A 27,430-nucleotide genomic window follows, 5' to 3' on the forward strand; every position below is an offset into this window, starting at 1 on the left:
GCCTTGGCAGTCGTAGAGACCCTACACTGGGTGGGGTTTTATCTGCCTGTTACATACTTAGGGGTTGGAATGGGGGTGGACAAACCTTTTCTGCAAAGAGCCAGTAGTAAACATTTTAGGCTTTGCTGGCCATACGGTCTCCGGCAACTACTCTACGCCTGCCTTTGCAGCTGGAAGACAGCCACAGACAACACAGAAATGAATGGGTGTGACCGAGTTCCAATAAGACTTTTATTTACAAAAATAGGTGGTAGGCAGGCTTTGGCCCTTGGGCCAGAGCTAACTGACCCCTGGACTTAGCATATGAAGGAGATGTTCCTTCCCTCCCTCCGTCCCTCCCTCCCAAGGACCTCAGATGCACCGGGTGGGATAAATCCTCTTCATTCATGATATGTTGGCATCATTGGGCCATCAATGGCCTTTTTTTATCTTATGTATGTTTGGCATCATAGCCCAGCCGTGTGAAAGTGACCAACAGAGTGAAGGCAGCGTCTGCTGCGACCCCAGCCCATCCATATATAGACAATATAATGAACAACTGTGAGCCTACCAGCCAAACCCAAGATCTGGAATGTTTGCTGAAAACCAGCTTTATCTGTGTGCTACTTCCCTCTTCTCTACGCTGTTCCTCCTTAGCTGTATCCCTGCACTTCACTACAACCCGAACACAGCCTGTATTGTTTAGTTTTACTTCTGCTTGAACCCTATAAAAAGGATATTATATCATGTGTGGTCTTTTGGAAGCGTTTTTGGACCCAACATAGTTAGTTCCTTCGTGTCACACGTAGGTGTCATTTTTGCCACAGCGTCATAGCATGTGACCCTCTGAGCCTTCTTTCCATAGCTGCTTCTGTTTTGTGCCAGTTCCCCAAAAGTGAACTACGTCCCTAATGCATTTGGATCAGAAGGCCTGGCATCAAAAAGTGCTTTGGGAATGTTTGAACATCACAGCTGGGATGTAGGTGTGGGAAAGGTCCCATCCCTCCTTTTCTCTCCATTTTCACCTTTTTTTTGGGTCCCTGGAAAATGTTGACCTGATATTATACTGTTTTTCCTTTGCAAGTACTGAGTGACAGACACTGCCCCACGTCACTGGAGCTGAACAGTGAACAACACACACACAGGACATGTTCTAGTGGAGGATATAGGTAACAAGTGACCACAATGACAGAGGGTGATAGAGGGATACTCAGAGAGGTGGGGTGACTGACCGGAAATGTGTCTCTGAGCATGGAGCCCACAGCCCCTGAATGCGACCATTTGTATGGAGCAGTAATGGCATCCCACAAGGTGTTTTTTGTTTGTTTGTTTGTTTTTCAGTTTTGTTTTAAAATCAATAGCTTGAGTGAGGAACCTTCCACCATCTCACCTCTCCATCGTGTGAGCCTCCATTGTCTGTGGCTTTTCCATTTTAGGTGGAGAGAATGTTTGATCCCAGCCCGGTTTCTCTCACCTGCTTCCGGAATAGCGGGTCAAGGCTGCAGAGCTGCTCTGGGTCAGGGCTGCAGAGCTGCTCACCAGTTTGGTCTGAGCCCAACAGTGAATACGAAAAAAGTCCTGGGGCCAAGAGAGCTTTGTCACTCCCAGGCCAAATGAGGATTCCCTGCGGGGAGGGGCCCTGGCCTTTAGCGGCTGCTCAGCTGGAACTCCCGTCTGCCACTACGGGATCACCTCGGTCTGAGGGTGGAGGGGGTGCCGTGGGATCACTGGGTTTAAAGCCGTGGCCACGATGGGACCCAAACACTGAGTAATGAGATCCTCATGACTCGGGCTGGAAGCTGCAGCCTAATGAAGGGGCAAGCCTGCCTTTAAGTGCGTTATTTTTGTTTCCACTTTCAGAGGTCATGTTTGTGGCCCGTGTGTTCTAGGTGAGGAATTGTCCCTTCTTGGCCACACTTGAGCTAAAAGTAGGTGTGGGGGATGGGCAGCGAGACGTGGTGGAGGCTGACTCAACTCTGCCTGGCCTGTCACTCCCACACTGTCCCCTGGAAGCTGGATGAGACGCCCTGCCCTTTCCCACCTGTCCTGCAGAAAGCTGAAGGGGGGCGGGCCAGGGTACCCCCTTGCCCGGGTCAGTGACGTGGGTAATGAAACAGCCCTCCAGGACTACCCCCGCCCGCCACCCACAAAAAGAGCTGACCCTCCAGTGATTCCCGATGGAGAAGTCACCGGTAACTTCCATCTCTCATTGGTATCCAGGGGGTGGGCTGGGATCCCAGAAGACACTGCCTTCACTCCCTGTCGGTCACTTCGACATGACTATGGTGCCCAGGGCCCTGGGACAGCGCCACCTGGAAGGGTTCCGCCCAGTACTGCCAGGGGGCAGTGGGGACCCCGACACAGTGCCTCCTGCTAAAGGGTCCTCGCCCAGCGGCCTTCCCCATGCGTCCTCCCTCCCTCCCTCGTGGGCTCTTCCTCTCTGAAACTGCATCTTCTAGAACTTTCCCCTGGTTTTGTGATTCATCCCCCCACTTTTGGGGGCAGCTACCCTGTTCCTGTTTCACTCTGTGTTGTCAGGTCGCTTCCTTGCAGCCCAGCCAGTGAGTCCTCCCCAGACGGCAGCCGCTAGGGAAGGCCTCCGTGGCTGGCCTGCTGGTGGACAGGCCCTCCGTTTGCCCAAGGTATCCATAGGCGGAAGACGGCGCCGGTGGTACCTGCTGCGAGGTCCGCTGTCCACAGGCAGGTGCGGGCCAGCAGTGGCTGACAAGGACCAGGACACTTCGGAAGCAGGGACAGAAGTTCTCCCTCAACAGTGTGCCTGCTCCAGCCCTGGAGGGGCCAGTGGGCACCCTCGGTTTGGATGTGACCCCGCGTTCCATGTGTGCTGCTCTGAGGGTCCTTATGCCTGTCCACCCCCACACACACTGCCAGGTGTGAGGTTGTAGTGGGTATGAGGACATCCAGAATCTCAGAAATGGAAAATAATGCGAAAATAGGTTTTTCAAGTTGGGATGGAGGGCAGGGGACCCTCTTTCAAGCCTTGAGGTGCGGGCAGCTTCTTGCCTCCACGTGATGGAGACATGATTAAGAGCTGATGGCGGAGTGCAGCCCACCCTCGTCCTGGCTGGAGACGGGAGGCTGGGTGGACTGCACACCACACACCACCCGCTCCGAGGGGCAGCTGGGCTGCCACCTGGGCTCTTACTTGCTAAGCTAACGACAGCTAGCCGAGGAGAGGGGGCGTGAACTGCCCGGCCTGCGCACCCAGCTTCCCTCCACACTGGCAGCTGGGAGGGTGGCTCTGGGGTTCCAGCCTTTCCATCGCTGCTCCTGGCTCCTGAGAAATGCCGTGGATTGGAGTCGGCCCACAGACCACATGCCTCAACGTCCCACGCCAGGGCCACTGCTGCTGCTCTGTCCATGCGGACGGGGGCCTGAGCCACAGGCCCGGCACTCGAGTGTTCACTCCCCAAAACGAGGCAACCTAGAAGGGGAGACCTGCCCGAGGTCACGGCCCACCAGCAACAGCGTGAGGACAGGACCCTTGTCTGCTGCCCCTCACTTCTTAGCTGTCCGTCCAGCCCCTTCCTCAGCCTGTGGGTGGGGAGGGATCGCTGGGGGGTTGCGGGAGGGGGCGGGAATCCTCTCAGCATCTCTCCCTGCCCCCCCCCCCGCCCCCTGCCCCGCCTGCTCCTGCCCCTGCCCCCGCTCCGGGCTCTAGGCTTGGGTTTGCAGGACTGAGCTTGGCTCCTTCTTGGGGTCTTGGCGGAGAAAGTGCAGAGCAGCAGTTCCCTCCACAAAGCCGCACTGTTCTCAGCAAATCCTCCCAGGAGCGGGATGCATTTTTTTCAAATGATTCAGCAGCACGTGAATGGGAAGGGCCCGAGCCCAAGGCTTCGGAGACCGTGACCAAGGCCTCTGGCATGAGATCCTGCTGGGCCCGCAGGGAAAAGGGGGGAAAGGTGGCAGGGCTTGAGTCAGGGGTCCTATCTGGGTCCTGGGGGGTCGGGAGGGCAGCGTGGAAGCTGGGCGGTGAGTGCTGCAGCTTCTCTCTGCATCACCAAGGCGCTTTTAGAGATGCTTCCCTCCTGCTCCCAAGGGGAGCCAAAGCAAAGGGACAGGAAATGGAGATGGGAGAGCTGGTCTCCATGGAGACGGGGCATCCAGTGGACAACGGCTCACGTGTACGTGCTAGAATCTTGAACAGCCCTGGGCAGGCCTGGCAGATCCCCAGGTACTGGGCTCATGGGCAGCGTGGACCAGGGCTGGGGCTGTACTGCTGTTTCCTGTTGTCTGTCCTGCACCCGTCACTCTCCCTGCCCCACCCTCAACTCCTGAAAAAACACATCTGCTCTGAGCAGTTGTCATTCCAGGCGTTTTTGACCCTGGCCTGAGTCATGCTGGCCAAGTCTTGCCCTCACACTGGACACCACAGCCCTGCCGCGGACATCTGTTGGCCCCTGGGGTTGGGGAGGTTTGGGGGACCTGGGGGTGGGTCTGGTCTCTCACAGCTGCTCCAGGGATGGAAGAAGCCTTCGGTTCCCTGCATCATCACAGGGCTGTTTTTAATTACTTCATTTCCCTGAAAGCAGCGAATTTGGAGGAGGTCTGCTCCACCCCTGGCTGAACGGGGCCTGGCATTGAGGCCAGGGAAGGCAGAGCTGAGTGCTTGGGGAGAGCCCCCGGGGCCATGTCCACCATGGGGCAGCTGGAAAGGTGAAGGCTGGGTGCACCGTGAGGCCAGAGGGGCAGGTGGGGCTAGATGCTCCCACGGCCTTCTGGGCACCAGGCCAGCGCTGACGCCATGCATTCCTTGTGACATCTCCCAGGCTGCTCGGCCACATCCCGTTTCCACGTGCCGTTCTGTTGGGGGGGGGGCGTGGCCCCGAAACCTGGGGAGTCCCAGCGGTCTGCAGTCCATGTGAGCACGACCCTCTTTCTAAATCATCATCCACCCACCCCCTGGCCCTGTAGCTGGTGCGGTCTGCCCCCACCCCAAAGAAGTGGATGCAGCCCACTGCAAAGGCTCACAGTGTCTTTATCATGCTCCCCACAGCCCACTGAGATGGTTTAGTTACTTGTAAGCAGTTAGGCATCCCTCAGTAATCCAGAGCAGGGCTCTGAAAAGCATGATCACTTCATTACAGCTTTCGTGGGGCAGAGCAGCAGGCTGTGTGTCTGGGGTGTGGGCACAGGAAGCGGGGCGCCCCTCATTTCTGACTCCACCCTTAAGGGCTAATGGTGGCCAGGATGCAGGCAGCCCAGTCCACCCTCCACTGGGACTTGGGGCAAGTTCATCAAAATTCAAAGGTTAAGGGGCCTCCGCCAGGTCAACCAGCCATACAGTGTCACTGTGTCCACCCTAAAGGGACAAGAGACTCATCCCAAGAGGCAGCCTCGGGATGTAGCTGCAGGCATTAAGCGAGGACTTTGGTAGCTCTGTGATTTGAGGGTGTAGATGTCTACCCTCGTGCTGTCCCTTCTCTGGAGAGTGTGGACAAGAGTGTGGAACCCTCCAGCCCTCCCCAAGTACCCCAGCAGTGCAGAGCACACCTGGAGAGCTGGGGGTCCGAAGCGTGGCCTGGAGTAAGTGGGGGCTGGGTCTTGTGTGGGACAAAATCGTTGCTTTCTGAGTTCCTCTGAAATGGTTGGTGTGTAGTTTTTCCCAGAGACAAGGAAACGGACCAAGTGACCCTCTACTCTCAAACCAGGGCTTGCGTTCCAGGCACAGCAGCAGAGCGGCCCCCACCCACTCTTGATTGGGGCCAGTAGGGTCTTTGGCAAATGTGCCGGCCAGTCGAAAGCCCCTGACCTCTCCCGCACAGCGGATGGCTTTGAGACCGTGTGCGCCTCACCGGAGGGACCACTGGGCGTCTTCCACGAGGCTGCGACCAAGACTGAAGAGTAGGGCGGCGAGGTCCGTGTTAATGCCTGTCTCGCTGGGCGCCCCTTCCAGATCTGAGCTGGAGGCTGCAGTAGGTGGGCGGGGAGGTGACGGTGGCCTCTGCTGCTGCTGCGGCACCCTTGCTGCCCTGAGTCAGTGTAGACACATAAGACTCAGATGGTTCAGGGTTTTTTTGGTTTTTGTTTTTTCGCGGTATGTGGGCCTCTCACTGTTGTGGCCTCTCCCGTTGCAGGGCACAGGGTCTGGACGCGCAGGCTCAGCGGCCATGGCTCACGGGCCCAGCCGCTCCGCGGCACGTGGGATCTTCCCGGACCGGGGCACGAACCCGTGTCCCCTGCATCGGCAGGCGGACTCTCAACCACTGCACCACCAGGGAAGCCCGGGTCAGGGTTTTGACCTTGTATTTAGATGTTTTTCCGAATCCTGGAGATTCCCGCACCTGTTGCAGGCAGGCCCGTGATTTTTCCCTGCGCCGGAAGCTCTGCCTGGGCAGGCTCTGGGGTCTGGGGATTCTGGGGTGTTGAGTGTGTTGGTGCAAGGCCGTGAATGTCTAAAAATCAGAGTCCTGACATCCGCAGTATTACCGTGCTCTGGGGTCGGGAGCCCACGCCGAGCAGCGTAGCCCCGTTGGGAAAGGTCCTACGGGATACATTCGCACGTGTAGCATATGGCATTCCTCTGGAGAGAAGTTGGGCCCGTGGGAAGACAGGATAATTCAGTTTATTTCAGTGTGAAATAAATGAACTTCTGACAGGCAGTTCTCTTTCGGGGCCTGGCTCCCCCATAGACTATGTCCTTGGCTTGTTGTTCATCTCCATGGCTTCCCCGATAAGGTCTGCAGACACATGAGGACTGAGACGTTGGCAGGGTGTGGGAGAGACATAAATCGGCCTGGGCTGGTCGAGTGTGCTGCTCCTCTGGACCGGCCCTGGCCACAGGGTATGCTGGGGACACCCAAGGTTTCCTGCCAGCCTCCTCCCTGTCCCCTCGCCCCAGGGCAGTGGCACAGTCTGGCCTCCGTTGGTTTCGCCTGGGCTGTTGTCATCTCTCGGAGTCTGAACATAGCCTGTGTTCTTTGGATCGTCGTCCGCAACCTTGACTTTCCACCCACCCCGTTCTTTTCCATCCCAAATCTGGCTGGGTGGACTAGGGATTGTTTTTGCAGGCTCCTAGTGGGGGGAAGTGACGTCGTGTGGTGTCCACAGCCTGAGGGGTGGGGGCAGGGGCTCTGCGGTTGCCTGTGCTTTGAATTAAGTCCACGGCTGTGCATTCCAGTAGCCAACATCTGGCAGTGAATTCATCAGCCAGTGTATCACCCTTGATCTCAAACCCAGATGTTGTGTTAACGGCAGAAGAGAAAGAAGAAAAAATCTGAGCAGCCCAGGGAGAGGCCATCATTTTTGCGTCCAAAGCGGTTAGAACAGGAATCTTTATAAAGACTCTGCCTCCTACTGCTGCCTCTGGTTCCCCAGGGGCAGGATGGTGGAGCAGAGCTGCTCACTCGGGGGGTGGACAGGACCTAGACTGATCCCCCAACCCAGGGCCAAACACCAGGCCCAGCATGCAGTAGGTGTTTGGTAAACATGAGTCCATGCCTCCATTTTAACTTCTTCCCAGATTCTTTGGGTCTCTTTGCTTCTCCCCAGCCCTGTCCTTTAAATGGCCTGGGACTCAGAGAGGCCCATCCCTCACTTGGAGTGGCCTCCAGTCTGGAGCTCAGGGTTATGCCCATTGTGCTAGGTGCAGGGAACACATTTCTGGAAAGCTCTTCTTGCCGCCTCCTCTGTCCGCCACTGGCAGTTGGAAAGAGTGTGCGTCTTGGTTTTCCTGTCCATCAGCTATCTTCCTGCCTGTGTTGGATCTCCTCGAAGGCAGGGACTGTTACTGAAGACCTTTCCACACTTTACCCCTTTTTCCCTTTGGGCAACAGGAGGGGGGCCCATGCTTTTTGGATTTATACTTAAAAGACAGTCCAACTCGGAACTCTGAGCTTGGCATGGAAGACAGTCCCCACTCTGGCTCGTGCCGGGGGCAGAAAGCCGAGGGTCGGGATGTCCGCAGCCGAGTTGGCTGGGGTCCACTGTGCGCTGCTGCCCCGCCCTCCCTCCCCTGTGGGGCCCCTCAGGTCTCCTATCTGTAACTTGCCTGTGGGAACCTCTGGCTGTGATCAATTCATCAGCCAATGCTTTGCCTGTGTCCTCCCCCCCAACCCCATGCAGAGTGGTGCTGAGCCCAGATGGTACCTGCTGCCCTGAGCAGCTCAGCGCTGTGGATCCCTCGCACCTACGTGGACAGGTGTGTGCCCAGCATCTCTCTTTCGTGGTTGGAGGGTGTTGACACTTTGGGGAAGGTTTCCATAGAACTGGGCTTTCTTTTCTCTCTTGCTTCACTTTCTTTCCTTCCATTTCTCTCTCTTTTTTTTTTTTTTTTGTTTATTCATTTATTTTTGGCTGCATTGGGTCTTTGTTGCTGCACGAGGGGTTTCTCTATTTGTGGTGAGCAGGGGCTGATCTTCGATGCAGTGCACAGGCTTCCCACTGCAGTGGTTTCTCTTGTTGCGGAGCACGGGCTCTAGGCGCGCTGGCTTCAGTAGTTGTGGCATGTGGGCTCAGTAGTTGTGGCGCACGGGCTTAGTTGCTCCGTGGCACGTGGGGTCTTCCCGGACAAGGGATCGAACCCATGTCCCCTGCGTTGGCAGGTGGATTCTCAACCACTGCGCCACCAGGGAAGTCCCCGAGGTTCTGTGTTTGTTCTGTCCTGAGCTACACCTGCATCGTGTGTCAGGCACCGCATCACGTGCCCCCCATCTCTTAGTTCTCCCACACCTTGATGGTGTGCAGATACTGGCGGCAGTGTCTCCATTTCCGATGTGAGCAGCTGAGTCCCAGGGAGGTCAGGGAACTTCCCTGAGGCTACACAGCAGGGAGGGGCTACAGCAGGATGGAGCCCCGCTGCTGCCCCCTTTCAATTAAGAACTCAGACTGCCTGGGAGGCTTAGGAGCTTTTATAAGAGAAAAATGCATGGACCTTGATGTGTGGAATGGAATGGAGTCTCTTGGCTGTTGGGGAGTAGTTTTTGCTTCTTTTCTTTTTTAATTTTATTGAAGTATAGTTGATTTACAATGTTGCTAATTTCTGCTGTACAACAAAGTGATTCAGTTATATATATATATTATTTTTCATATTCTTTTCCATTATGATTTATCACAGGATATGGAATATACTTCCCTGTGCTCTACAGCAGGACCTTGTTGTTTATCCATCCTGTATATAATAGTTTGCATCTGCTAATCCCAACCTCCCAATCCCTCCCCACCTCCCCCTTGGCAACCACAAGTCTGTTCTCTATGTCTGCGAGTCTGCTTCTGTTTCATAGATATGTTCATTTGTGTCATATTTTAGATTCCACATATAAGTGATATCATATGGTGTTTGTCTTTCTCTGTCTGACTTACTTCGCTTAGTATGATCATCTTTAGGTCTATCCATGTTGCTGCAGATGGCATTACTTCATTCTTTTTAATGGCTGAGTAGTACTCCATTGTATATATGTACCACATCTTCTTTATCCATTCATCTGTCGATGGACATTCAGATTGTTTCCATGTCTTGGCTGTTGTGAATAGTGCTACTATGAATATAAAGCTGCTTTCATCGTTTGTTTGTTTGTTTGTTTTCTTGGCTGCATTGGGTCCTTGTTGCTGCACGTGAGCTTTTCTCTAGTTGCAGCTAGTGGGGGCTTCTCTTCATTGTGGTGCGTGGGCTTCTTATTGGGTGGCTTCTCTTGTTGCAGAGCACAGGCTCTAGGTGTGTGGGCTTCAGTAGTTGTGGCACTCAGGCTCAGTAGTTGTGGCTCATGGGCTCTAGAGCACAGGGTCAGTAGTTGTGGCACATGGGTTTAGTTGCTCCGTGGCATGTGGGATCTTCCTGGACCAGGGCTCGAACCCGTGTCCCCTGCATTGACAGGCGGATTCTCAACTACTGTGCCACCAGGGAAGCCCAGGGGTACTTGTATCTTTTTGAATTATAGTTTTCTCCAGATATATGCCCAGGAGTGGGATTGCTCAATCATATGGCAACTCTATTTTTAGTTTTTGGTTTTTTGGGGTTTTTTTTGCGGTACGCGGGCCTCTCACTGTTGTGGCCTCTCCCGCTGCGGAGCACAGACTCCAGACACGCAGGTTCAGAGGCCATGACCCACGAGCCCAGCCGCTCCGTGGCATGTGGGATCTTCCCGGACCGGGACACGAACCCGTGTCCCCTGCATTGGCAGGCGGATCTCAACCACTGTGCCACCAGGGAAGCCCTATTTTTAGTTTTTGAGGAATCTCCATACTGTTCTCCATGGTGGCTGCGCCAATTTACATTCCCACCAACAGTGTAGGGGGGTTCCCTTTTCGCCACACCCTCTCCAGCATTTGTTATTTGTAGACTTTTTAATGATGGCCATTCTGACTGATGTGCAGTGGTACCTCATTGTAGTTTTGAGTTTTTGCTTATTTTCTAATGGCCAGCAGTGTGTTTATTGAACACCTATAATGCAGTAAGCATTGTGCAGGGTGCTGGACCTCTGAAAAGCAGTGCCAAAAAGTTCCAAAAAACATGCAGAACTAGGCGCACCATAGTAACAGCAATGCAGAACTAGGCGCACCATAGTAAAAGCAATGCAGAACTAGGCGTACCATAGTAAAATCTGGCAGCACTGCTCCTTTTAGAACTGTCATCTCCTTTGGATGTTCCTGGTTCATTTGATGTCATGAGCTGAGGATGATGCCGCGGAAGAGCAAACTTAGGACAGGACTAACCTGATGTTTACTGATTTGCATAAACACCTTTCTGTGCAGCATTGCAATAAGGTGTAGATGAGGCAGGTCGTAAGAGGGACCAAGACAAACCTAACCTGTGCTGCCGTCCAAGTATCTCAGGGTCAGCTCAGCAAATAGTGAGCCCTAACTGTTCTGTGGTTAGAGCATAGCTTCTGTCTGTTAGAAGCTCCCAGGGCCCTGAGCAGATGGGTACAGATGTTTACAGCAGAGTGGATGAGAGTTGCGGAATATACCAAGTGCTGCGGGAGGACAGGATTTCCCTGAGGGAAGATGGGGAAGGGCAATTTCAGCTGGGTCTTGAAGGATGAATGGACGTTCTCCAAGCAGAGAGAGGGAGATGGCATTCAAGGCAGAAGAAACTTGCCTGTCTAGAGGTATGGACACCCCGGAGCAGGTTCAGATTCAGGGAGTATTATGGACTGGCGGAACAGCAAGAGTGGGGGACCACCACGGCAGCCGAAATAGTCACTGGCTGGCGCCAGGCTGCACAGGGTCTTCTGTTTTAGACGAGGGCAGTGTGCGGCCGAAAAAGATGTTAGAACTGCACGGAACGTGACTGAGAAAAGATAACATGTGCTGCGGAGGGAGGATGGGTGGGGGGTGGGAGGAGACGCTGGGATCAGGTTGACCAGCTACCAAGGGCAAGGCCCTCTGTTCTAGGGTGGCATTTCCTAGATGTGGCTTTGTAGGTTGGGGCCAGGCTCAGCCTGGGAAACAGGAACCTGTGGCCTTGGCCAGTCATGACTCAGCGCCGACAGAAGGAAAAATAAGGATGGGTTTGGGCCTGGGTGGGGCGCTGGGGCTGTGGCGTGGGGCTCTGGTGCCAGGCTGGGATCCACAGCGCATTTCAAGGGTCCAGGGGGATGGGCACAGATGGGGATCCGCGTGCCTGGGCCTCCCTGCTCTATGGGAAAAGACAGCCCTGCCTGGGGGCTCTGAGATTCCAGCTGCCCATTGGGGAGTGGAGGTGGGAGGTGCCTCTGAGCCTGTCTGCTCCTTGTTTCTTTATTTTGCTCACACCCACACTCACGTGACCCTCATCCAGCATGACCCTGAACAGCCGAATCTTGGAGGACAAAGCTGTTTTGGTGTTGTTTTTTTTTTTGCGGTACGCGGGCCTCTCACTGTTGTGGCCTCTCCCGTTGCGCAGCACAGGCTCCGGACACGCAGGCTCAGCGGCCATGGCTCACGGGCCCAGCCGCTCCGTGGCATGTGGGATCTTCCCAGACCGGGGCACAAACCCGCGTCCCCTGCATCGGCAGGCGGACTCTCAACCGCTGCGCCAGGGAAGCCCAGGACAAAGCTTTTAAAGCCATTAAAACAGGCCGTGCCACCAGCTGATAAGCCTCGAAATGAAAAAAGGGAGGGCTCTGCCCGTGACAGGGTGAACTGCTGATCCGCGCCCCGTCAGGTTATGGGTCGGAGCAGAGTCTGGGCTTAATTGCTACTAGGAAGCCCTGGGGTGCATGGCTCTCGAGCAGCCTCAGGCCCCAGGGAACATTCCGGAACCTTCCCAGCCTGACCTCTTCCCCTCTCCTTCATCTCGTGTCACGTTCCAGGATCATCCTTCTTTCTGTTTGGCCTTTTTCCTCGGCATCTGTCCCTTATGTCTGCTAGAGTTGCTCTCGAATGTCTCCTCCCCCCGTGCAACAGTTTGAATGTTCAACCTTCCTCTGCCGTGCCTCTGATAGAGTGTGTGTTATTACAGAGAATCATCCCTGCGACATCTCTCAGGGACACGTTGAGGACAGATTAGGAGGCTGACGAGATAGACCTTTTAGATGGAAGACCCCCAACCTAAATGTGATGGGGCCCCTCGTAGGTAGGTAACTCCCCCTCAGCCTTCAGCCCAAGAGAGCCTGATTGCCGGTTGGCTATGGGGGGTGGGGACTCTCACCATCCTTAACTGCGTGATCAGGACTGCAGACCAGTCAGTGTGCTTATCTGCTTCCCCAGCCGCAGATACATACACACTGGGGAGAAAGAAGAAAAGCCCCAGAGTACTCAAGCGTGACATCAACAGCGAGCTGCTGTTCAAATCAGTGACGGCCCCAGCAGCCCCCTGTCGTGAAGGACGAGAGCTTCTGCTCTGGCGCCCTGTCGACAGAGGGCTCTAGCTTCACTCCTGGTCTCCCCCTCGGGATGGAGTCCGATGCTGTACCCAGGGCTGGGGTCATCTTGCCCCTCACCTCCCACCTCCCTGCTGCCCCTTGCCCCCTCCTTAGAGCCAGAACAGTCTTTCGGGGACTCTGCTCACCTCTCTGTCTTTGTTTTGCAGTGATCAGGGCCAAAGCCGTCAGCGAGAAGGAGGTGGACTCCGGGAATGACATCTACGGCAACCCCATCAAACGGATTCAGTATGAGATCAAGCAAATAAAGGTAACGGCCACTGTCCCTGCGTTGCTCCATTGGGCAGAGCTTCGGGAGCTTTGGGAGCAGGGCCGGGGACCGGGCGGGGCTGGCCTACCATCTCAGTGCACCACTGGGTCCCTAGGACTCGGTCCATCCACCTCTGAGGCAGACAGCTAGGAACGAGGGTGTCAAGCCACAAGTGGATCTGATTTTCCTTAATCCGTAAACGCTGAGAAGTGGTGTGGGCGTGGTCTGTTCCCACCAGCTAGGTTATTTCAGAAATGCATCATCTTCGTGAGCCTCAGCCTTAAGTTACCAAGTTCACAGCATCTGTGGAACGTTCTGTGAGTGCCTCTTCACCTCTCCATGGCAGGTTCAGAGGCAGTGGGAACTTGGCTGTCGCCTCTGGGAGCCCACGACCAATGTGAGAGCAGGTGACCTGATTCCCCCAAACTGCGGGTGGACTCTAGTCCTGCCTGGTTAGCTTTATGCTCTAAGAGGAGGGGGGATTTGGACAGAGGGGGACTCCTGTGGACAGGTGTGCTGGGACGACTTCCTGAGAGAGGGGAGTTGAGAAGGAAATGGACATGGCAGCCTGGCCGGTGACGGAGAAGATGCTTCGCCAGGGGAGGGGGAGGGACGGAAGGCTTGGGGGCTGCACACCGACGGGGTGGTGGCATTTGTTAGGTTCTCAGAATGGTGGTTGTGTTCGAGGTCATGTGGCAAGGAGCCCATATTTGGGAGGGAGGGAGAGAGGGGAGGACGTGGGGGGGAGGTTGGGAAGACAGGACCAGTGCTGATGTTGACGATAACTAACTTGGTCTACAAGAGGGAAGAAGATTCTAGGCTCCAGCTGGAGGAACAGCGTTTCAACCTGGGTAGTAGTTGTGGCCATCCATGTTTAATTTTGTTACAAAAATTAAAAAATAGAACATAAATGTTACCAGAAGGTCAAAGAAATGCTTAATCATTGTGCCTGTGTCATTTAAAGAGGTGACCCAGTGCCTACATCTCTATTTATGAAGCGGGAAGGACAGTTATCTCTGCTCTCACGCCTCGTTGAGGGGTCGTGAAAAGGCAGGTGTTGACAGCAAGGAAGCACTTTCAGCCCTTTGGTGACAGACGTCATTGATAACCTTTCTTGGCATGAGTTGGGGTGTAGCTCTTGCAAAGCGGGTTCGCCGTGACATTGGGATGACCCTGTTCCATTTGAGTTTGCTTGTTGAAACTCTTCCCCCCAAAACCAAACAACGCTATTAATCTCGGTTTAGCCACAGCGAGAGTCCTGATGCAGTTCGTGTGGAATCGTGGAGCCCGCGTGTCTGTGATCTACAGCCGTGTTTAGGCTCCTCTGTTGTGTGGTCCTGGTGCATGCGTGCGCTCCCCTTTCCATTACCCCCACCCCTGCTCACCTGGCTTCCAGCAGCCTGCACCCCCAAAACTGGCGTGGAGGGCAGTTCTCAGTCCACACTCAGGCCACCGCCTGTCACTGTCCCCGATGGGGCCGCAGGAGCTCCCTGGCTGTGGCTGTGGCTTTCTCAATTCCTGCCCGGGCACTGGAACAATGCACCCCTTCACCTGGGCAGCAGGTCTGTTCCCAAGAGGCTGTAAGAAAATCACAAGTTGAAAAGTCAAACTCCACTTGCCCAAGGAGTTACGTCCTAATTGAGAGGCGCCTCTCCGCTCTGGTCCTCGTCAAGTAGCCAGTGCGTAAAATTCCTGGAAAGACACAAAGTGGTGATACTCCGTGATGTGTCAGAATCACCTGGAGAGACATAAGCCCCTCCCCAGGGATGCTGAGATGACCTCACAGGTGGTAGGGAGAGCAGGTGTGTTATCTGAGGCGGGTCCTTCTGGATGACAGTCTCATGCCCAGCCTGGTGACAACTGCCACACTAAGAAGTAAATCAGTGTCTCCAGGGAATCCCGTGCATTAGGAATGGTCGTCTTCTGATCTGTCTTACTGGTACATCTCCATCCCCTTTTCCATGTTGGCAGTACCACGGGTGCAGGTCGGGGCGCCCCGCCGTGTTCGGGATGGGAACGTGGCTGTGCCGCCCAATTCGTTTACATTTCTCATCCTCCTCTTTCCAGATGTTCAAGGGACCTGACAAGGACATAGAGTTTATCTACACGGCCCCCTCCTCCGCAGTGTGCGGGGTCTCGCTGGACATTGGAGGAAAGAAGGAGTATCTCATTGCAGGTGTGTATGTGGATATGGGCATGGAACGTTCCTAGGGACCGTCCAGGGCTGGGGAGGCAGGGCGGCTCAAAGTGGAACAGAGCTCTGACGATACACACAGTGCTATTCAGAAGTCTCGGGGATTCCCTGCCTAATTCCCGTCAGAGAATTAGTGAATTTTCTCCTGTCCTAGACATTCCCCTTGTTAGACTAGTGGAACCAGTGTGACTTGAGGGGAAGGAACAAAGTAAACCGGTATTCATAGGAAATTTGAGGTCAGGTGCACGCAAAGAGGTGAGATGCTGGAAGTGCTCAAGCCCGGACAGGAGGCGGGGAAGGAGAGTTGAAACCTCATTTTAAATCTCTGGATATTATTACGCTCTCTACTCACCTGCTGCTTTGTTCGTCGTATCCCTCTTTTTTTACTGTGATAAAATATATATAACATGAAATTTACCATTTTAGCCATTCTTAGGTGTACAGCTCAGTGGCGTGAAGCATGTTCACATTGTTGTACAACCACCACCACCATCCGTCTCCAGAACCTTCATCTTCCCAGACTGAAACTCCATGCCTGTTAAACGCCCCCCTCGCCCCAGCCCTGGCAATCTCCATTCTGCTTTCTGTCTCGGTGAATCCGACTCCTCTAGGGACCTCATAAAAGTGGGATCCTACAGCGTTCGCCCTTTTGTGATGGGCTGATTTCACTGAGCATAGTGTTCTCAGGGGTCAGCCATGTTGCAGCAAATGTCAGAATTTCCTCCTTTTTTAAGGCCGAATAATACTCTGTTGTATGGATAGACCACATTTTGTTTATCATTGCATCTCTTTTAAAAATTATACTCTTTTATTCTTACATAAAATGATTTCCCTTTACTTCTTTCTACTGCCTCCTCTGCCCACCCACCTAGGCTTCCCCCCAGAGTCCAGAGCAGGTGTCCTCAGAATCAGCGCTATTGACATTTGAGACCAGATCATTCTTTGTTGGGGGGCTTTTCCTATGCATGTAGGACATTTAGCTACATCCCTGGCTTCCACCCACTGATTGCTGTAACATCCTCCCCCCAGTCGTGGGGTCTCCGACATCACCAGATGTTCCCGGGGCAGGGGCAGAATCACCCTGAGTTGAGACCCCCCCCCCCGGTCTAACAGAACCTCCAGTGATGCCATAAAGGCTGTATGCCCGTGCTGTCCGGTATGGCCGCCACGGACCACACACGGCTGCTGAGCGCTTGAGCTGCGGCTGGTGCAACTGAGGGGCTGGGGCTTTCGTTTTACTTCATTGCAGTTGATTTAAATGTAAATGTGAACGGCCGTCTGCAGCTGGTGGCCCCTATACTGGCCGGTGCTGTCTGGGTCGGCCAGGGAACCTCGCTGCCCTCTTCTAGGGAAAGCAGGAGAAACTTAAGAAAAAAGAAGAGACAGGACACCCCCCCTAGACCGACATCCTATTTTGTTCCCCAAATCCCAATTTAATCATAAAATGAATTCCAAACCCAAATCTCCGTGATTGGGGGGATTTTCCTCCGTCCCGGTTATTCACACATGTTCAGCGGGTGCCCCTAGGTGCCTAGCTCTGTGCTCGGCGTGGCAGGGGTTGAGGAAGAGAGATCCTGGGGCCCTGCTGTCAGGAAGCCCATGTTCCCACCCGCGGGGGGACAGGAGAAGAAGTTAAAGAAAGTAAGATAAGTTTCACACGTGGGGAAATGTGAATAGTGAGTGAATGCTTAAAAGGTACAAAGAGGCAGAGACCCTAGCAGGTGCCAGGACCCAGAAGATGCAGTGTCGGGAGAAGGTACTGACCTTGGCCGTGCAAGGGCGGTGCTGCAGGGAGGGAGGTGCAGTGGGGCCAAGGAGGCTTCTGGGATCTCTCCTTGGACAAGTACCTCCCTCCCTTCCACAAAATGCTCACATCCAGCACCTGCTTCCGTGAGTTTCTTTGTCAATACCGCAAGAATTTTGTTCCTCTCCTTGGGGATAATGGGAGATTTTTTTCCTTCCTTTATAGGCCCTTCTGAACTTCCTAAATGTTTTATTTTGAGCACCTATTATTTTTTAACATCTTTATTGAGATATAATTCACACAGCATACAATTCACCCATTTAAAGTGTATAATTCAAGGGTCTGGGTGTATTTACAGAGGTGTGCAACCTTCAGCACAGTCAAAAAGAAACCCTATACCTTTTAGCTATTACCTTCCTAACTCCCACTCTCCCCTGACCCCAGCTCGCAGCAACCGCTAATCTTTCTTTGTAGATTTCTTTACTCTGGACTTTCTTATGAATGGAATCATGTAACATATGGTCCTTTGTGTCTGGCTTCTTTCAGCATAATGTTTTTTAAAGTTTTTAATGTTTTGTTCATGTTATAACATGTATCAGCACTTCACTCCTTTTTATGGCTGAATAATATTCCACTGGATGGATGTACTACCCATTCAGCATTTCTCCTATCCATTCAGCATTTCACTGGGGTTGTTTCTGCCTTTTGTCTATTATGAGCAATGCTGCTCTGAACATGTGTGTGCAAGTTTTTGCCTGGACGTGTGTTTTCATTTCTCTTGGGTAGATACTTAGGAGTGGAACTGCAGGACCTACGGTGACTCTGTGTTTCACCATTTGAGGAACTGACAGACTGTTTTACAAAACAGCTGCACCGTTTCACATTTGCAGTATCTACTGTTCTTACAGTAGGAAAGATAATATCAAATGGAGAGAAGCGGATGAGGACAAAAATCACAATGCAGAGAGCTGACAACCTGACTGTGACATCACAGTAGCACAGGAAGTGGCACTGGCGGAGACACACCTGGTTCAGGGACCTTATTGCCCCAGCCAATCAAAGGCTTCTAATTTTCTGTGTCCTTTTTTTGTCCTTGTCTCTAACACCCTTTAAAATGAGAGCCTCAGCCATCCTGCTGAGTCTCCACACTGCCCTCTAAGGGCTGTCTGGCCAAACTGCAGAGCTGCCGAAGCCCTTATTCAAGGAGGGAGAGCCTGCATCCTGTCGTGGGCGGCTCCTGGTGGAAAAGCGACCTCAGTGTGGGCTAGGACCTGCTTCCAGACATGCCCAGCTGAATCCTTACCCACGCTGAGGCTCTGTCTTAAAGGCCTCTACATCAGGCTTCACCAGCTCCCTGTTAATAGAAATAGGAGTGCCCTTTTCCTGGCACTGACGTTCTCCAAATGCTTTCCATGTGGGTTCCATTTAATCCTCACTACCCCCTATTATCCCCATTTTACAGATGAGGAAAACTGAGGAGTAGAGGCTGGAGCCGTGTTCCCAGGTCCCGTGGTGTGTGCCTGAACCCACTTTCACTTTCAAGCCGATTGTTAAACTTCGGTTGATGTCATGGTGGCAGCTTGAAATTGGCCAGAGGGGGAGTATTTACACCACAGAATTAGGGCAAACGCTACACACCAGAGCTTTTCCTCCCAGGAGAGCTGCTGGTCAGGCGTTTCTCAGCACACACCTGACAGCGTCACGCTGCCGGGGAGTGGTGCAATGGTGCAGCCGGAATTTAGACCCTGGTCCGCCTGACCGCTGGGTCTGTTACACTCTGCTTCTTCCATCATTGGTCCAGGTTTCGAAGTCTCACTGCCCCAACGCCTAACCCAGCAGTCCTCCACATGCACTGCTCGTTGGAATTCCACAGGGAGTTTGCAAAAATCCTGATGGCCAGGCGGCACCCCAGACCAATTCAAGCAGAATCTCCAGGGGTGGGGCCCCGGCATCAGCATTTGTAAAGCTCCCTAGGAGAGTCCAGTGTGCAGCCAGGACTGAGAACCTGCCCTCCTCTGGGTCAAGGCAGACCTTTTGTTCCAGAGGTGCCAAATAGCCAGTCTGCACACACTCAGGAGAGCTGAGCCCCAGCAGCCGTGGTTGGTCACCTCCCTCGAGGTCAGTAGCCTCTGGACATTATTTCATCTCCTGGGGCCCTTCTCAGTCAATCAGACCTGCCTCTTGCCCCGAGATTCTGAGGAGCGGGGCACCGCCCTTTATTCCACGAGATGGGTGGTCCAGACCATGGGGCCCTTTGGCCGGATCCTGGGGCAGGATGGGGAGATGGCTTATGTCCAGCAGTCAGGAGCCCCAGCAGTGTCTCCGTGGAGCGTGGGGCTTGGGTCCTGCCCCGTTCCGCTTACCCCGAGAGTGCAAGGAAACCGCAGGGCTGCTTAGCAGGTGGGTCCAGGACAAGAGCAGAGGTCCACGTGGTGGTCGCGTGGTGACTGTTTTCCTGGTGGTTGCTTTTCTTTCTTTTGGGGGACGTGGAGGGAAAATCAGTTGTGCTCAGACCCTTTTCTGAAAGGGAAGGACTTCATGTCCAAAGGGAGCATGGTGAGTCAAGTGCAGAAAGCCTCACGATTTCAAGTCACTCGTGATAACATTGATATTTTTCCCACGCGGAAGCTCAGCCGTTCATATGTGCTATTTAACATGTAACATGTATGTGACCTGTGCTGCTCCTACCACAGGCCCTTTCAATTGTCCCCAGGCTGAATGAGAAGACAGTTATACAAGTAATTGCCACACACATTTCAGAAGCTTGCTACACATGAAACCATCCAAATTGTAGCTCCACTTATAATAAAAATTAAAAACACTTGAAGGGGAATTCATGTGGTGACTGTGTGCCTATCATCCTGACTACCTCACATTTAGTATTGGAAGCAAGCAAGTGACATGGGACACATTTTAGTTCCCTAACTGGCCGTGGAACATAAGATTAATAAAAGGCACTTCCACTGGCGGCTGACTCACCCCATTACAGAGGGACCTCTCTAATCTGACTTCCTTCCCTGGCTCAGCGAGACAGCTCTGGAACAAATCTGTTTAATTTCTAAAGAACAGACTCTAGATCTTGTTTTCCTGGAGTCGGAATGGGCTAACCAAGAATCACGGGGCACAGTAAACCACTCAGCCAGCGCTGGCTGCAGCCCCAGGAGTGACCACACAGCCTGGGGCAGCCCACCTCCTCCTGGGCTGATGACTCAACTTCACATGTTGAGTTGGCTCCGTGAGACGCTTGTGTTCAGGAACTGTTATGGAATCGGCCCTGTAATTTTCTTCTACAGTCCTCTCCTCCGGAAGGAAAAATAAACATACAACCCTCAGTTACAAATTTTAATTAATTCCTGTTTTTCTGTAGCCAAGAAAGACTTTGCTTTTTTCCCAAGGCAGACAGATGCTCACGTGCCCAACCAAGTCTTAATTACCTCTACTGTAAGGGGTCGCCTTTTAACATTCTGAGATGCTACACCAGTTAAAGCTCATGTGAGCCCAGTAACTGGGACCAATGAAACTATACAATTTCCATTTCATCTCTGTGCCCTCTGTGGAAGTTTGAATTGGTGGTGAAAAGATTAAAGAGGAAGACAGCAAGAAATAGATAATGAAGCACATTGTTAGAACAGATACCCACGCCATCGTCAGCAGACTTTTATTGAGCCATTACTATGTGCAAGGAACTATGGATAAAAAAGGATTAAGACACAACCCTTACCCTTCGTGTTTATGAGCTGGTTAAGGAACAAGATACGTAAGAAAGGCAAAGAACGATGTGAAGTGGGATATTGGTGCCCGTCACCTGACACAGTGGAAGTTGCTCCAGAAGTCTGGAGGGAGAGACCAGACTGAGAACTCAGCCTGCCTCTGATGAATGACCAGCCTGGGCAAGGTAGTAAATGCCAGAAGAAACCAGGCTGTGGGAAGGAGTTACTTGCCATCTGTCCATTTTGCTCCTCATCTATTCTGAACTCATAGAAAGTAGCTACAGGCCTAGAAAAAAAAAATAGCTATTTTTGAAGTTTAAGGCCACCCAAACGTATATTTTTTTAGTTATTAGGATCAGAATGAATGCTGCAGTAGTCATTCTGCTCCTTGATACGTTTCTTTACCTGGAATGTCATACAACTCTAAACAGATACAAAGAAAAATAGAGCTCCTGAAGGTAAGAGGCGTGTTTAAAGAAGAGGTAAGAGCATGAGAATTCATACCTGGGGACTGCTTCCTGCCACCTGCCCAGCAAAGGATGGGCAGGTGGCAAAGGATGTCACTGGTGCCGCTCGCAGCCTCAGGCAGCTCATCTCATCTTTCCCCTGGCAATAGATTTCTGTTTCACTTCCTCCCGACAGGGCACGGTTGACGACAAGCTGCATCAGTGCTTCGCTGAGCTATGTTTCTATTAGCAGATTGTCCGTGGCCAGGGCTATGCCTGAGATCATTAAGTCGGATGCATTGCAGCTTTGTCAAGCCGAGGTGCTCAGGGTGCAGCCCGGGGCTCCTCTCTGCCTCTGAGGGAATCGCGTGTCGCTCTCTGCCAGGCTCTGGTGTCATCACTGGGTATCTGTGCCTCTTGACAAGGTGCCATTGTAGCAGGAGGGACAAGATTTTAGACGACCTCCCTGGCCCTCGTTAGGTTCTGTCAGTCACCAGAATACACTGGCTTGTCTTTTTCTCCTGCTCAGCTAATGCCCGGGCTGTCACCAATGAGAACTCTTCACAAAAGGAGGAAGGGGGCTGAGTCAGGAGCCTAAGGTACCACAGCGTCTCATCATCCCCAATAAAAGGAATTCAGGGCAGATTTCTGATTTTATAAAATTCTATTTTTACTGTTCATAACGGAACAACCCAGAATTACAAGTTCAACATCAAATGGAGGAAATGCTTAGGAATAAATATTTGGTGGAAAGAAACCAGGAAACAATACAATCTTACGTACAACATGAGCTTGTGTGTGTGAATACGTGTGCATAAAAGAATATTGGAAGGAAATGCATCAAAATTCAGCTCTAGGTAATGAAAAGAGAGAAGTTTTTAAAAATTATTTCCTACCGGACTTCCCTGGTGGCGCAATGGTTAAGAATCCACCTGCCAGTGCAGGGGACACGGGTTCGAGCCCTGGTCCGGGAAGATCCCACATGCCGTGGAGCAACTAAGCCCGCATGCCACAACTACGGAGCCTGCGCTCTAGAGCCCGTGAGACACAACTACTGAGCCTGCGTGCTGCAACTACTGAAGCCTGTGTGCCTAGAGCCTGTGCTCTGCAACAAGAGAAGCCACCACAACGAGGAGCCTGCGCACCACAGTGAAGAAAGCCCGTGCACAGCAACGAAGACCCAACACAGCCATAAATAAATAAATAAATTTTTTTAAAAAATTATTTCCTACCTTTTCTAAGTTTTCTACAGTGAGCTTGCATTCTCTTTATACTCAGAATAAATATTCCACGGTGTATGAGTGTGCTCGGGTTGCTATAACAAAAACCACAGACTGGTTAAACAACAGAAATTTATTTTCTCACAATTCTGGAGTCTGGAAGTCCAAGATCAAGATGTTGGCAGGGTTGGTTTCTTCTGAGGCCTCTCTCTGTGGCTTGTGGATGGCCACTTTCTCCCTGTGTCCCCACATGGTCGTCCCTCTTTGTCTGTCTGTGTCTAATCTCTTCCTCTTATAAGGGCACCAGTCCTATTGGATTAGGATTCACCCTAATGACCTCATGTTAATCAATTCTGGAAAGGCCTTCTTTCCTAATTCAGTCACATCCTGACGTGCTAGGGGTAAGGGCTTCAACATCTGAATTTCGGAGGGGACACAACTGAGCCCACAGCACACGGTACTGTCAGAACTGACCCTCCCTATGCCCAAGCCACATCCAAATGCAGGAGAAGGATGAGAACCCAGGACTCGTCCTGAGCTTGGTGACCCCTGTCTACTCAGGAAAGGCCGAGGGGAACGGCAAGATGCACATCACCCTCTGCGACTTCATCGTGCCCTGGGACACCCTGAGCACCACCCAGAAGAAGAGCCTGAACCACAGGTACCAGATGGGCTGTGAGTGCAAGGTAAGCCGCCACTACCTCCTCCCACGCTCCGCCTCACCACCACCTCCTCCAGGTGCGTGGACTGCTGGGATTTGATCCCTGGCTTTCCTGGGCCTCTCAGTCCTTGGGGTCCCAACTTAGGCCAGGGCTCTGGGGAGGTGTGGCCTACCCACAAGTGAGGATGTCCAGCCAGGGACATTTGGGAGGTGAGGGGAATCTGACCATGTGGCCTGTGGCTTCTAGGAAGGAAGCCTTCTAGGAGGAGGAGTTTCGTGGGGAGAACATGGTCCTAGGAGTATCTTTCTACAAATGTACAAGGGCAGAGAATTGTGTGCCTTGTGAAAGAGTGTCCGGGGTGCTATGCTTTTGCCAACATACCAGCCATTTCCATGCGTGGGTCCGTGTAAATGTGGGGTCTGTGTGCTGAAGCCCCAGCCCCTCTTCTTAAAAGCAGCCCAGGGGTTGCACCAAACACAGTTACAGCGGCGCTAATGCTTAGAAGCAGCCGTAGAAGGTGAGATCTCCTCCACGGCCCGCGGGCTCCCATCCTGTTGTCTCCTAACACATCAGCACTGCCCCTCCCCCAGCCCCAGCACAGGATGCGAGTCTGGGTCCCGAAGATGCTGGCCCAGCGCAGCCCTGTGTGAGGCTGCGGGGATTGGCCTCTGCCGGTTGGCGCTGCTTGTGCCGCCCTCCTGCCCATCCTGGTAGATGGTCCCTCCTGTCCTTAGCTCGTTCAGAACGTGAATTCCGACCTACAGCTACACGTAGGTCCAGCGAACTCCTCTGTGCCCAACATGAAGTTAAGAAGCGAGTTCCTCGTTTTTCCTTGCTTGGCCTGAAGGTGTTCACCTTCCTGTGAACTCAGGTTCTTTTGCCAAAATGCTACTTGCCGATCCCCTCTAAACCCATGGGTGCTTGGGAGCAAGACAACATCCTTTTAATTTGATTTGAACCTATCCAGTAGATTCAAGACCCTTTATTGTTATTATTGTTATACTCCCAGGAGGGCAGGGCTGAGCTGAAGCCAGTTTGTTATGCTCAGAGAAGGTAGACCAGATGGCCCAAAGTGGAGGAGTGTTCGCAGTTGCTGGGGGTGCAGAGACTGTGTACTGTCCCGCCTTGGGCAGGCTGCCTACTACCATTTGGAGAGTATGGGGCTCAGGAAAGGCTACTGATGGAGCGGGCTGGACTCCAGTCCCAGCTCCCTCCCTTCCTGGTGCATTGCCAGGTTCTGGAGATGCCCCCGTGAGTGGCCTTGGTCCCTGACTGAATCCACCTCTGCGTCCCCCTTCCTAGATCACGCGCTGCCCCATGATCCCGTGCTACATCTCCTCTCCGGACGAGTGCCTCTGGATGGACTGGGTCACGGAGAAGAGCATCAACGGGCACCAGGCCAAGTTTTTCGCCTGCATCAAGAGAAGCGACGGCTCCTGTGCGTGGTACCGTGGAGCAGCACCCCCCAAGCAGGAGTTTCTGGACATCGAGGACCCGTAAGCAGGCCACCAGCACCCCTGTGGCCAATTGAAAGCCTCCAAGAGTTCAGACTGGTCCAGCTCCGACATCCCTTCCTGGAAACAGCATGAATAAAACAGTCATCCAAGTGGGTCTAAATTAGTGTGATTCTCCTCCCCACCCCCGTTTTCCTTTTCAACATCGTTGTGGGTCTGGAGGCAGAGGTGGGTCCCATACCCCACCCGCCAGCCTGGACACTGCGCAACTCGGTCTCCCATCCTTGAGCGCGGGCAGGGGCAGGACGCTCGGGCTTCCCTCCCAGGCCCAGCCTTGGCACTGTCACAAACGCTGAGCAGGCAGCGACTTAAGGGTCCCCTAGCCTGGTCAGGGCAGAGCCTGGAAGTGTGCGTTTTGCAGAAACTTTTGAGGGTCGTTGCCAGACTGTGTAGCAGGCCTACCAGGTCCCTTTCCTCTTGAGAGGGGCATGTCCCTCAGTTCCTGCAGCTTCCACCTCTGGCCCTAGGGTGGCAGCCCCTGCCCCTTGTAAGTGCCCTGTACCCCCGCAGACTCCCCCATGCCCACCACGGACTCCCAGTACCTGTGACTTCTGTGTGTCTGGGAGCAGCCCTGGACCGGTGGCTTGCTCTTAATGGAGCCCCAGTTAATTGTATTAATCTGCAGAATTCCATCGGGAGCCTCCCTCCCAGACCTTGTAGCGATGCAGGGACAAGGAGCTTCAGCTCCAGCCAAGTCCTTTGATTCCCATCCCTGGCCCCCAACACACACCCCAGCCCTTGGCGGAACCTGCCACGTTCTGCCCTGGGGCAGACATTTGCGGGGGCGGGGCTTGGCTGCCCTTGTAGTTCCTTACTGAGCTGCTGAGGCCCCTCGCTCCCTCTTTCTCTTTCTGGCCTCCGGCATCTAGGTGGAGGGGCGCGAATTTGCTTGGCGAGGGGTTGTGTGTGGCTGGTGGCATGAGCTGGCTGTGCCGTCCGCACATCCTGAGGACATCAAAAGCTGGGTCCCGCTCTGTCCCCCAACACGCCTCAGAGGCCCCCAAGCAGGTGCCAGAGGTTTAGAGTATGACCTCCCTCAAACACTGACTGTCACTGTGCCATGCGGGGGTTCCCGAGAGTGAAGTTAACGCAGCGTAGAATGAAGTCCTCCCCAGGGAAGGACGGATTTGGGAGGGAGGTGGCGTCAGTAGAATTCTCATTGCTTTCTGGGCCTCCAGGACTCTGTGGCCAGCTTTAAGAGACATTCTTCTAAAGATGAATTTTTAGAGAATATGTGAACCCAAATTACAAGTGTACCCACCTCTGCTTATATTTCTTGTATTACGAAGATCTCTCGGTTAAGAAAGTTCATAGGGAACTAGGGAACCTATCTGTTCCCTAAAGGTGGTTTCCTGATGCCAGTAAACTGGGAGTTAGCAGAGGCAGAAATTTCTCAGCAACAGTAAAGATAATCTCCTTTTTCTTCCCACTTGTGTTCTAAAGATAAACTGTTCTGAGTTTATCATGCACGCTATATGCAAACACACACAGTGAAACTGAAGTCTGTCAGCCTGGGAGTGGTCCTTCTGCAGAATTCTTCCAAAGTCATCTTCTAAGCCTGCTCTATTCTGCGGTGACCCCAAAGCACCTGTAAGACTCCTGACCTCCCCCACCAGTGGCATGCAGCCCCCATGCCTACCCGGGACCTGGTCAGCACAGATTCTGATGACTCCCTTTCTAGGGCAGACTAGGGGACTCTCCAGGAATCCGGCCCGCTCCAAGGGCGTCTTCATGCTGTACAGTGATAGAAAGTTTGTAAGATGTCATAATGGACCAGTCCTTGTGATTTCAGTATATACGAGAACACCAGACCCTCCAATCAGTATAACACCCCACCCCCGTCTGCTTCCTGTACGGTGTTATCATATGTAACATTTACTCCTGTTTCTGCTGATTTTTTTAAATGTGTTGGTTTGTTTCTGACATCAGTTGTAATCATTCCTGTGCTGTATTTTTTATTACCCTTGGTAGGGGTTAGACTCGCACCTTTTTTTTTCAAAGGTTTCTGCATCGTGGGAGCAGTGGACCCAGAGTGGAAATGGCGCGGTAGCTAGCCTATGATGGTGATTCCTTCAGACCTTTTCTTCAGTTCCTTGAGTATCGTTGATTTTCCGTCTCCCATCTTTTGTTCTCCTGTTCCAATTATTACGAGGCAAAGAATCTTTGAGTAGGTTGGTTCTAAAAGATGGCCTTTATATTCAGTCTACGCACATCCGTCTTGTAGCCATGCTGAGCAGAAAAAAAAAAAAGTCAAGATGAAGTACCTGGTGGTGGCCGAGAGAAGCCACTCAGATACCCTCAAGGGTAAATAGTTGCCGTATATATATAGTTTAAGAAGGCTGCATTCAGCATTGTTTAATTTATATGTTATGTTCTAAGCACTGCTCTTTCCTCCCTCTATACTTCTGCAAGCAACTCAAAATATTTAAAATAAAGTTTACATTGTAGTTATTTCCAAATCTTGGCTTGATAAGTATTAAGAAATATCGGACTTGCCGCCGTAATTTAAAGCTTTGTTGATCTTGTTCGTTTTTGTTTGGATTTTTTTGTTTGTTTTTTTTTTTTTTTTACTTTTGGGGCAATGTGATTTTGCTGGAATATGAAGTCTGAGACCTTCCTGTGCTGGGAACACGTGAGAGTTGTTGAAAGTCGACAAGCAGACAGCGCATGTCTCCGATGCCTTGTGTCATTCTCGAGTGACCGCTCGGTCCGTGGACAATAAACAGTATTATCAACGAGAGCGCTGGCTATCTCTGTGTGATCGTGTCCGACGTTCCGAGCTGCCGCTTTCTAGATTAGGAACATGGGAGGGTGCGGGTTGGTTTATCCCCTGAGAAGCAGGCCTGGGCGCTTAGAGGCCTATGTGGGATGTGGCAGAGAGTGGGGCAGA

General features: G+C 52.7%; 1 protein-coding gene across 1 annotated transcript in view; it reads left to right on the forward strand.

Moving 5' to 3' along the window:
- Positions 1 to 27,280, forward strand: part of TIMP2 (TIMP metallopeptidase inhibitor 2) — a 51,013-nt gene extending 23,733 nt beyond the window's left edge. The window contains exons 2-5 of the mRNA XM_033846976.2: positions 12,950 to 13,050; positions 15,118 to 15,226; positions 22,926 to 23,050; positions 24,329 to 27,280. Of these exons, the coding sequence (XP_033702867.1) occupies positions 12,950 to 13,050; positions 15,118 to 15,226; positions 22,926 to 23,050; positions 24,329 to 24,526 (533 nt within the window). The 3' untranslated portion in view covers positions 24,527 to 27,280. The remainder of the gene's footprint in view (positions 1 to 12,949; positions 13,051 to 15,117; positions 15,227 to 22,925; positions 23,051 to 24,328) is intronic.
- Positions 27,281 to 27,430: the final 150 nt, after the last annotated feature.

The sequence above is a fragment of the Tursiops truncatus genome, chromosome 20, assembly GCF_011762595.2.
Source record: "Tursiops truncatus isolate mTurTru1 chromosome 20, mTurTru1.mat.Y, whole genome shotgun sequence".
Taxonomy (NCBI): Eukaryota; Metazoa; Chordata; class Mammalia; order Artiodactyla; family Delphinidae; genus Tursiops; species Tursiops truncatus.